The sequence below is a fragment of the Bombus pyrosoma genome, linkage group LG10 (assembly GCF_014825855.1).
Source record: "Bombus pyrosoma isolate SC7728 linkage group LG10, ASM1482585v1, whole genome shotgun sequence".
NCBI lineage: Eukaryota > Metazoa > Arthropoda > Insecta > Hymenoptera > Apidae > Bombus > Bombus pyrosoma.
The window spans coordinates 15,610,090-15,621,820 of NC_057779.1; the positions used below are offsets into that span (position 1 = coordinate 15,610,090).

Consider the following 11,731-nt stretch of genomic DNA (forward strand, 5'->3'; position numbering starts at 1 on the left):
TAGGTGACGGGTAAGAAAGATTTTAGGAAAGTTGCAGCTTTCTACGCATTTTTATTTAGATTTGTAAGCACAATTTAAACAACACATTTTGAAAAGTTATGCCAGTTGTACGTATGCTGAAAATTTCATCGAAATCGGTCGATGCAGAAACGAGTAACAGGCGTCGAAAGATGAACAAGAATATGGATTTATTTGTTACAGGCTGAAAATCGTAGGAAACAGCAATTTTCATCGTTTTTATCCGTCTGTAGTTCATAGCAACGTTGACCGGTTTCGATAAAATCGTCAGTACATATATAACTAACATAGATCTACAAAGCGTACTTATCTCAGTTTTTAAACCTTCGTTACAGTCTCAGATAAGAAACTTGTAAGAAGTGACTTTTACTATTTTTCCCGCGATTCTGACCTCCTGCAATTTTTTCAAAAAATTGTTTTCGCGTCATCTCGTTTATTGCGAGATTCTTCCTAACTCGTCAAAAAAGTTGTATGGCCTAACCTTAAAAAATTATTCGTTTCTAAGGAGTGTGCCAACACTTTCGTTCGTGATCGCATCATATTTGCGGTGAACATCTTGTAACGTTTTGTTCAGCGACTCGCGAAAGTATTCAAACGCTTATTTATAAGAAAATTTTTATAACTATATCGTTACAGTTGCGAACGTACTGCACGAAACTCTTCGAAACGTATCGTTAACAGGTGGCGACTACTACGACTATAATAATAAAATTTTTAAACAATCTAAAAGTGTACGTGAAAGTTACTTTTCTGAGCGACCATACTCGTCACTCGTATGACCGTGAGGAGTATTTCGCACTTATTTGTTCTATTCATTTGTTTGTTCTGTGACATACGCATACGTGGAATTACCTAAATCGCATCGTGTCAGTTACGTTGAGCAGCGATTTAAGCGGTAGATGCGCTCTAATTGCCCGCAAAAATTCGTCTGAATTCAAGTGACTATCGCAAAGATTATAAAATAAGCATAGAGTCGCTCAACCGTGTCGAACGATTTAGAAATTGCGACGATTTAACAAAACGCCAACAGAGTAAGCTTAATGACACGAGCAAGTGTCCTCCGGCATTAACACATGCACTTTCACAATGACCAAAACTTTTCCGATAATATCGACTATGCTCGTTTTTATCTCTTACCGATTATGTCATAAAATAGCTCGTCAAATAACTTGTCCTAAAATAACGTGTTAGCCATAATTTTCAGATATCCACTTAACAATATGAATTTTGTAAAGAGAGTAGAAAAAGATCTTGCAATAAACGTCACGCCGAATCGTGTGTACGTAATCACGCGTATTGAACTTGTTTAAAATCTACGAAACACATCACGAAATGTTCATAATTCGGTGAATTTATTATAATACAAAATATTTAGCGTGTAACGTAAAACCGTTGTAATTTGAAATATCCATAGAAAGTGTAACGCCTCGCTCGATATTCTGTATCTGTGTATATAGAATTAGAGTTCATCCGCCTACGTGCAATTAAAAAGTAAAATCAATTTGCCGAGTATACCTCGTCGGATCGTCGCGATGTTTTTACAGCAGTTTCGATAAAATGAAACTGTTTGTCCGCTAATTTTTACGTGTGTATATTTTTATACTTCGCACTACGTTACGCCGCTGTTTGATGTTCGAGTAATCAGGTCATGAGGAACAGTATCAAGTGATCGCAAATAAACGTCTACTGTATTTAATGTTCATATAAGAACGAGAGTAAATCAATTTAAGCTTTTAATTTATTTATTGAAGTAATGAAACTTACATATATATTACGACATATATTAAAACGTGTAGTGGGATTTTCGGAAAGATATTTATTTGTTTGTACGAAACGAAACATCTTGTACGAATTCCGATTTCAATGAAGATATAATTTTTACTTGAAGTAATTACGACAGGAAGGATCAAATAATTCATCGTGCTTCGGAGATGAAATTAGACGAGAAAATATTTGGTTTTTGAGAAGAACATGAAATATTCTTCTTTTGATCGTAACGCGTTTGTTCCAGTTGTTCCAAAAATGTTCGTGTTTGCCTTGTTATTTACATTCAAGCAAGTCCCCCAATGTATCACCGCAAACGAAAAGGCCAAAATAGTTTCCCTTTTAGATCTGATTGTTGCGTTTTTCATTGAGAAAAAGTGATGGAAATTGAGTATTAAGAGGATAAACAACGTTCAAACAAATATTCGGAATTTACTTAAATAAATTAATGTACCATCGTAAAGGATTGCAAATAATAACATTTATTAAACGTTATTATCGCAGATAATCGGTTCTTGAAGCGTGCAGATCTCGAACATTTTGTTGATAAAGAAATGGTGAAATATTCCGATAAATAAAGCGATACTAACAGGAGTTGGTAGTAAGGTAGGTATATTATACTAAATGCAAAAAGTTACAATATATTTGATGTTTGTTTTTTTTTTTCATTTTCCTTTAACATTATTTCTTTGCTTTTGTCGTAGTAACGTTGACCATGGTTGTACACACAAACTGGCCTGATAGACCGAAATAAAAATGTATACTACAAAAATTCACAACTTATTCGCCATCCTCTAATTATTGTATTGTTATAATTATTTGTGTTTCTTCATATTCCTTTCTTCGTTCATTATATTTATCTTTTTTATTAATTATTATTATTATTATTATTAATTATTATTATTATTATTAATAATCACTTAAAAACGAAAACATTCACACTAAAAATTTGCAGAGCTTTCGTTCAGGTATAAAGAGGTGATCTCGCGTGCACGTGGCCTCTGAACACTTTGTTTTCAATGCGTTTATACGTGAGATGCACACTGATGTATATATATATATATATATATACTGAACGGTACAAATGAACTTACCTAAAGACTGTATATACATATTGAAAATTGAAATAAGAGCAAAGATCAGAGTGCTACGTTCTACTCGTCGAGGCTGGAGAAGAAGCTCGTTAAAATACCTAGCCATAAAAATTCGTTATTGTATTTTAATCCTATGATTTAAGAAGGAATAAATTAATCAACTTATTCGATGCGTAGAGTTAGTAGCGTGATTGTTTGGACATATAAAATTTTATATATTATTATTTGTACAATTGAAAATATCATCATACGCAGATATAAAAGGCATATCGTTACTTTAAATGAAACAAGCAATTCGCTATTTTACAATGATCCTTTTTAATGGTAAAATTCTTTTACGGATGACTGGACAATTACGAGCATGCTTCGCAAATATTCTAATTTGTCGACGTAACGAACAATGCAGCCAACTGATTACGCGAAATTACCTCTTTATCCATGACCGAGACAAAGCAGCATCATCGTGATATAGTACAAAAGCAACGTTTTACAAACATCGAATTTTGTTACAAAAAAATCATTCCACCATGTGAAGATTAAATAAGATTACAATACATTATAAGAAAATTTGTAGAAATAGTAGAATGAACTTTAATCGCCGATGATTCTGCTATATCCCGGACATAGCAATTGTAACGCATTCGATTACAAACTATTGCGGATGTTTAATGTAGACTACGTAACAATTTAATGGATCAATAAGAAAGTAAATAATTACTTCTCACATGTTTTCAGCCTTAATATTGTAGCATTTTGTGGTTTAGTCGCCGTGCACTTTGTAATTTCTGACAAATTTCAACATTCAGTTAATTTATCACCATCAACATATTGTTACCACCTCTGTATTTCTTAGCACTATTAAAAAACAGTTTAATCTCTGTTCATCTGCTGTATTTTCATCTGTGCACTCGGGTTAGGGCGAGGTGTATACGTACGAGATGGCACATAAATAACTATATGCGCTACCACTGTTTCACGACGATGGTAGTATTGTATTACTTTTTACTTTGCACTTACGATTCTTCTATATTGTTTCAATGTTGGCTTGATAATTTTCTTCTGATTATCCGATGATTTTTAACACGATCACAATTTACAGAAACAAAAGAACAATATCTCCTGGTTTGAAAAAAGGAAAAAAAAAGACACACGTGACGAATAGGCCAGAAAAAATATATTGCCCTGTCTCTAATAATCGCAGGACTCATCTTGCAAACTGTTTCTAGAAATTCGAAAATATTTCTGATGCTTTTTTTTTTCTAATAAACACAATTCTCTCTCGTTCGCTCTAGCTCTCTCTCTCTCATCCTCTCGCTCTCTTTCTCTCCTCTGTTTTATCTGCCCTAGCACCTTTATACGGACACGTGTCGAAAATACAGATAGGAAAATACTATCTACACATTAGGGTACTTATGAAGATACAGGAATCAAAATATTCCTCAATTCCATCCAGTGATATAGAATAAGTGCACGTGCTGAATTTATCTTCTCCATATAAAGGATAAGTTAGATCAACCATCTAATTTCGCTAAATCGCTGTTATTACTTCATGCTGGTAAAACTATTCGTTCGTAAGATAACGTGTAGATTGAAAAACACTTAAAAGTGTGCCTTAGCGCCAGAGAGCTGACAAAATCTTCGAAAATGAATATTCATATGCCTACTTTTCGATCTAATTATTGATATGGATTATCTAATTATCGAAGAAAAGAGCCTGGTTAAAGAAGTTTATAAAATCTTCGTACGAACATTTATCACTCTTGATCGAACTTTGAAAAATTTCTATTTATGTATGTATAATAATTACAAGAATAACGCTAATTATGTTAGTAAGCAGGGGAATATTCTTTCATCAATATACATTGTTAATCTTACGAGGTTTTACACAAAGTCAAGCTAAAATTTTGTGTTGTTATAACGGTACTAGGTCTCTTTGTTTTAGCAGCGCACTGCGAGTTCTGCGATCACCAGAGACTATCAAACTAACAGATGTTAGACAATTCTCAATTAGTTTGTTGTATCAACTATGAAATTATAATTTTGAAATAGCATTGCCCTCTTTGTATGACTTTGTATAAAAGAAGACAAGAAACAAAAGACCGATAAAAAGAGTAAAGAGAAAATAAGAAAGAGACGAAGACGAACATAAGAAGGAAAGACAAGAGGCTAATACGAAAAGATACGCGAGGAATAGAAAAAGGAAATCGAACAAAAAATTAGCAGGTTGGAACAAAATAGAGCATAAGCGACACGCGGATGAATTAGGAAACGGCGAGACCAGCTGCAGTCTAAAGGTACTGCGCCACTATCAACCGATACCGGTCGATTGATAGTTGGCCATGTTTTGAGAAAAAATCGACTGTGTCTTTTTGTATGCGACCACAGAACAGCCGCAGTTCTCTACTCGTTAACCAACACCGACCAACTACACCTATAAACATTATTGCCGACTTTCTACATATAGATGGAACGTTACATCGGCAGTCAAGTAAATTAACTCGAGAGCATATGAAGTGTACGATGACATTCCATAGTTAAAATGATTCGTATCCTCTCGTTTTAATTTCGTTTAGTTTGGCTCGTGACTTATTTATACGACAGCGGAATTCGCACCGCTTATGTCTCCTTAATGCGATTGGCAAACGAAGAAAACTAAAAGAGCGACGTATAACTTTCATGATATTCATCCAAAGGAAAACAAAAAGTACGTTACCAAATGCTAGTTCGACATATACGTGTATGTGTGTATGATCTGTATGATGTATACTTCTAACACTGTCACTTGCTTTTATATATCGCACACGTGCTACGAAGAACACGAAAGAACTTGGTTCAAGTTTTCTTCTGTCACTCTATCACAAAAATTGGCAACAATTTCGTTTCTTGGATGTTGGCTTCTAAGAAACGTGGGCTACGTATCAGGAGACAAAATACACCCATATTTCTGGAGAGGATATATCACGCGTCGCTCTGTTATACGTACATATGCAAATGGATGCAGTTCTGTTTTCATCGTAAAGTCTTGTAAATTGCCTGACGTCGATGTATGAAGCACGAACTCATAGTATTTATTTCATCAAATATTCAACGAACTAAGTTGAACGTTTAATGAATCATTTTACTAAATCATTATTCCTTATCCACGAATACGATAAACTTAGCTTAAATGCGATAATCCGATTATCCTACTCGAGTTCGTATTCCATACAGTTTGAGCTGCGTCATCTATAGTCGTTGCTTGACAAACGGTGCAAGCGATGTTTAAGCGTAAAAGAATAGCGCCTTTAATCACGTTGTGTGGCATACGAGATAGTCCTGGATTTTGTGTTCAAAAATGAGGATGGTAATTATATACCGATGACTTGTTCAAGAAGAAATAAACTGGGGAGTGCCCCTTCAACGTTGCTTGAAGTATTAGCGGCGATTTTGATAACTTAGATTGTTGGGATTACCAGATTGCCGCATACCACCACCTCCCCTTCCACCATCACCACCTCGTGAAAATCCTCCACGTCCACCTCTCGTACCATGTTGACCACCTCTCATCATACCTCCAGGTCCACCTATAAAACAAAAAAATATGACATGGTACCTTGTAATCATTTTTTAACTGCAATACAATTATCGTAGCGTTTAATATATTTTCCGTCAATCTTAAAAGGTATTATGGAGCTATTATTCTTTACTTTAACATTTAATTATCTAATTTATATATGCATTTTTACATCCTTTAAATGTAATTATAAAAAACATCACATGCGTGTGCATACCTGGGCCTCGTTGCTGTTGCTGTTGTTGCTGTTGTCCTCCCATTGCTCTCATATTGCCATCATTAGAATTCAATCGACCACCGCTACCTTCCATCGTTCTCGGCTTAACCTTCTTTTCTTCCACATTTAGCTTTTGTCCATTTTCAGCAGGATAATAAATGGGCTAAAATTAACGATAAAAAATTAATCCTTTTGTACGTTATATCTTGTATATGTTATATCTATATATATAAACTAACCAAATTCTGTAACACTTTGCTAACGACTTGTTGATCTTCGAAAGTGATGAATCCATAATTAGGCACTTTACCCGTGTTATTTCCCTGCGGCCCCTTGCATCTATCATTTGATTTACTGTGTATACGTAACTCTACTACTCTACCATAAGATTCAAACACTTGACGTAAATCATCTTCTGATGCATTGTGCGGTAAATTTCCAAGGAATAGTTGGTGGGCATCACTATATTGACTTTGTCTTGTACCACGACGATCGCCATCTAAAGAATTCATTACTTATTTTACGATACTAGTAATGTGTGTGACTAATGTAAATAGCACGTAGAAAATAAATATCTTTTAACAATGCTAATATGAACTACATTTACCTCGTTGTACTGCTCCTCCTCTCGGAGCTCGCTGTTGTTGATGTTGCTGTTGTGGCTGTTGGTTACTAACTCTATGAGTCTGTTGTTGAGGCGTAGAAACGCTAGTTGTTATAGACAGTGCAGGTCCACTACTAGTTGGATGTAGTGGCGATCTATCGTCTAAACGCAAGTTCGTCATTGGGGGCTGAGAACAGATGTTACAAAGTAGTTTATATCTATACTTTGTCGACATCTGATTTGTATAAATTACACAATAAGCAAAATCTTAATCGTTAAAAATAACTATTACAATTATAAAATACATACCGGTGACATAGACAATTTGGGAGCTTGAGGACTAGTAGCGCCAGTAGTACTGGGGAATGATTTCACAAGATTAGCGTATGTTTTCGGCCCGCTACTAGTCACATTTGTATTTGCCACCTGTTCTGGTTCGGATTCTTGTACAGAAGCGGTAAATGTTTCAGCCTCAGGTTGTTCACGACTCTCATTTGATTGAGCTTGCGGCTCATTTTCTGTTTGTTGTTGTTGTTGTTCGGCTGCAGGATCCAGTTCCGTTTCTTGTACAAATTGTGTTTGTGACGTAGGTTCTGTTATATATTGGTGCTGCTGTGCTGGTGGTGGAGGTGGTTGTTGCTGCTGCTGCTGCTGCTGCTGTTGTTGTTGTTGTTGTGGTGGTGGTGGTGGTTGTTGATTAATTAATGGTGCTTCTTCATGAACCGAACCATTTAATACCTGTTGCATTACAGGATGTACCTGAAATAACATATATAATGCACAATATAGTACACAATATTATTTAAATAATTTTATTTTAGGATAAAACTAACATGAGTCTGTTGCGGCGGTGGTGCATAGTATATTTGTTGCTGTTGTTGAAGCACGGGTTGTTGTGCGGGAATAAGCGGAGGTTGAACTTGAGGTTCAGTAGATGTAGCTGGTGTTGAAAGCTGCTGTCCACGATTTTGATGTTCATCTTCCTCTGGTTCAGAACGCACTCCCTCTTCCCCTTCCCTCTCTCCAGGCTCACCTACACCTCCTTCTACACCACCCACATCTGTTTCTTCTTCATCAGGAAAGATCAAATCTTGGTAACGAAATATATCATTATGTACATAATATGTTTTTGGTGCTTGTATGGCTAACACAAATGTTTGTGTAAAACGACGCATTGGTTGTCCAGCATTAGATAGTTCTCCTGACACCTATAATTAATATATAATTTAATTAATACAAATAAATTTAGCATGTATTACTCTCATAATTTTTATTATTAGGTACTAATTAATGGTACTAATACCTTAAATGGATATAAAAAGATTTTTTATAACCTCTGTTAATAGTGTCACTTACTTGCACGACAACACCATTTTCAAGAGTGAGCTGTGAATCAACTTGGCTTATTTTGGCATGACAGTCTCGGAAATTTAGTTGTTGAATTTTTTGATGTATTTGCTTTTGACCAATTGCAGGAGTCGATTCTCGATTGGAATCTAATCCTCCATGCACGAAGGATGAATGTTGATTATAGAATCTGCAATAATATTAAATATAATAATACAAAAATATCTTAATTTTACATTGTAGCTTTTTCAACATTTTTTTCTACATTTAAAGAGGTATTTCTTCTCTCTTCCTTTCAATTACCTATGAAGATGTGCAGGAGCTTGATTAAGTAAAGTATAATATTGTCGGACAAATTCACGGCCGACATTCTGCGGAGAAGGGGATGCCTCCATGACCATTTTCTTATCCCTAACGTCTGAAATAATACTTTGCTTAAATAGCAACAGAAATTTTACGTGGTAATTATGAAAATTCGAAGCTTAGATGCCTGTAACAAAAAAAACATACCTGTAATGTTTATAGATGTATCATACTATTTATGTACATAGACTATATCTATCCATTTTTTGTCATAATATAAGCATAATAATATATAAATATATGTATAGTTCAAAGAAGAACAGGTTAAATTAATCAAGTATGTATTGTAAAAGGGTACACAATATACTTAAAACTACATTAATGTTTACATATTAAATAACTTATCACATTTATATATAAACATAAAATAAACGTAGGAACTAAATATTGGAAACAAATACACAATATAATGAGATAAAAATTGTAAATATGCACATCAATCAAAGTGGCTATCTATGGATATCACATGAGAGTAATGTGCTTGGATTAAAAATGGTCATAAATAAAATATTTTTTCTGAAGTAACTGATTCATCAATCAAACCTATAGTATTTTTATAAAGATTGATACAATAATCCTAAAACATAAATATATGAGTGTCAAAACATGTAATTTCAATAATTTGTACATTAAATTGTAATCAGGCGCGCGTACAGTCTAGCCTTGATAGAACATGTGCTCGCGTAAGTACAAAAATAACAGGAATCTTTGTTGCAAAGCAGTTGCTTAAAAACAAAAAACTGTAAATCATCTCTCAACTCGTGTGCTGTACGAAGTGCGAGGTCGAGGGCAAGGGGGCCGCCCGGTTGCATGAGCAAGCATGGCGATTTTTCTTGATCTAAGAAATGGTAACGCTAAGCTCTCAATAAAAAATTTTAGCAAAATGTTTCGATAAGTAACATAAAACATGAGTATCGAAACGTTCAATAATTTGAACAATAATTTACGAGCAACAAATATCGTTAATTCATGAACACTTTTCACAGTCTCGTATCACGCTTGCCTTCCTGGTTCGTTCCGAGGTCTTCTCTGTGAGAAGTCGGATGAAAGAACATCGGCAAAGCCGATCTTATGGCGTTATACACTCACCCAATGGAACCACTTATGTGTGACACAATTCACTGCTTTTCCCGGCAAAACGAGATGCTGCGACGAAAACAGAAAGTTTCTACGAGCAACAACAGTTCACAATAATGTTAATTATAAAAACAGTTCAATGTATAAGTCCTCCAAGCACCTTGATGTCAGCACATGCAGCGGAACCTGCACAGAAGTACCGGTCGTATAAAGATAAACGACTCTCTTACAGAAGCCAAGACTACTCGTGCTGTGCGGGTTTTACAGGAACTACATCATCAATCGAACAAATTCCAGAAGGGCATTTCCTTGCGTGTACTACGTCGCTGATTGGCTATTTCAGTTCTACTATGAAAACAGCCAATTACAATTTAGATTAAATAGAAAAATTCTGTAGACAAATAAACGTGTTATTGGTCCAATAACACGCTCCGTTCTACTGTAACTTATACGTTATTGGATGATTTATTAAAAGACTTACTTTAGAATTATAGTTCATTACAAAGTATAAATTATTTTGAATAGACAAGAACAATACAATTAAATGACAGGTTTATTTGTTATATTGAAAATATGCTAAAATTGCGAATAAAATGATTATATTAATAATAATATAGTTTATAACTCTCATAATTTATTGTTTTAAATTTTTACTATTTCTTTTACCTACAATGTATGTATGATAAATAAACACAGTTATCTTCTACCGCCATCTGGTGATAGGGCATCAAACTATATATTTAGTGTGTTAAATGTAAATTAATTAATTTTTGTACATATGTTTTCTTTATAACAAATTGAAAATGTTCTTTCATTCGCATATTACAAATAAATAGGAAATCAATATACACGCATATGAAAGATGGGTATAAAAAAAACGTTTCATAATAAAATTCATTAAAATATCACTTTTGTCTTTTTTTCTTGAAAATCTGTTTTATCACTTTTATTTAGTTATTATTGGAAACACATTATTTGACAATAAATAATTACATAGAATTATAGAGACATAATACAAAACTATGTATATACATGCAGATAAATCATATTGTAAGTATTCTATTACAGTCTAGATCATCTAAAAAGTTAATATCTTTCTTGATGCAAGCTTAACTTTCTGTTGGTCCAGGAGACATTATTTTAACAAATCTTAAATGATTTATATTATTTATTGCTAAATATAGTTCAAATTTACATGTTTTAGGATTCATCAGCAACTGTTTCCATTTCTCTATCTTCTGATATTTGTAGAGTATGACTTTGTAATCTAGACAAACTCTTCTCTTTCAGAATATAACATTTTGCATGTAGCACTCAGTTTTCTTCAAGCACAAACATATCACAAAAAAGATATCTTATTTATTCAAAATCTTGCTCCAAACATGTATAATAAACTAAACTGTTTATTAGAGAGGCTCTGTATGTTATTTGGAAAAGGATAATGGCATACTAGAAACTGTACATTAATAAATAAATGGTAGATAAGATATTTTTTTTCTATTGTTTTTATTTGAAATAGGAGATTAATAATAATTCTGCTGACAGCAGAAAAATCAGTGATGTAAAGAAAAGAGATGTATAAAAATAAAGCAGGTTTGAAATTAAAACTGTAAAAGAAATTTTATATGTACAATTTGTTTCTAAAAATTAATTGAAATACACTAAACATTGCTAAAGACGTGGTAAATGTTAAT

General features: G+C 33.8%; 1 protein-coding gene and 1 long non-coding RNA gene across 3 annotated transcripts; one reads left to right on the forward strand and one right to left on the reverse strand.

Annotated features, from left to right (window-relative positions):
• Window positions 1–23: 23 nt before the first annotated feature.
• On the forward strand, window positions 24–4,148 carry LOC122572226. Its single transcript, XR_006318410.1, has 2 exons — window positions 24–749; window positions 2,287–4,148. It is a non-coding gene; the product is annotated as an uncharacterized LOC122572226 (long non-coding RNA).
• Window positions 2,408–10,266, reverse strand: LOC122572223 (ras GTPase-activating protein-binding protein 2). 2 transcript variants are annotated; one of them, XM_043736974.1, is made up of 9 exons: window positions 10,050–10,266; window positions 8,901–9,015; window positions 8,607–8,787; window positions 8,084–8,458; window positions 7,560–8,009; window positions 7,254–7,437; window positions 6,886–7,145; window positions 6,647–6,809; window positions 2,408–6,439 (listed from the first exon to the last, which is right to left on the reverse strand). In XM_043736974.1, the coding sequence occupies exons 2-9, from the start codon at window positions 8,996–8,998 to the stop codon at window positions 6,291–6,293; spliced, it is 1,860 nt and encodes a 619-aa protein (XP_043592909.1). In that variant the 5' UTR covers window positions 8,999–9,015; window positions 10,050–10,266; the 3' UTR covers window positions 2,408–6,290. The 2 variants fall into 2 exon arrangements, with proteins under 2 accessions (XP_043592909.1, XP_043592907.1); XM_043736972.1 differs by having other exon boundaries at window positions 8,901–9,087; window positions 10,050–10,265.
• Window positions 10,267–11,731: the final 1,465 nt, after the last annotated feature.

What these genes read in the sequence shown, in the direction of transcription:
- LOC122572223 (XM_043736974.1), bottom strand. Translation starts at nt 8,998, where the DNA reads ATGGTCATGGAGGCATCCCCTTCTCCGCAGAATGTCGGCCGTGAATTT. An exon ending in AGGAGGAGCAGTACAACGAG is followed by an intron (nt 7,146 to 7,253) that starts GTAAATGTAGTT and finishes TGAATTCTTTAG; the next exon opens with ATGGCGATCGTCGTGGTACA. An exon ending in GCAACAGCAACGAGGCCCAG is followed by an intron (nt 6,440 to 6,646) that starts GTATGCACACGC and finishes TTTGTTTTATAG; the next exon opens with GTGGACCTGGAGGTATGATG.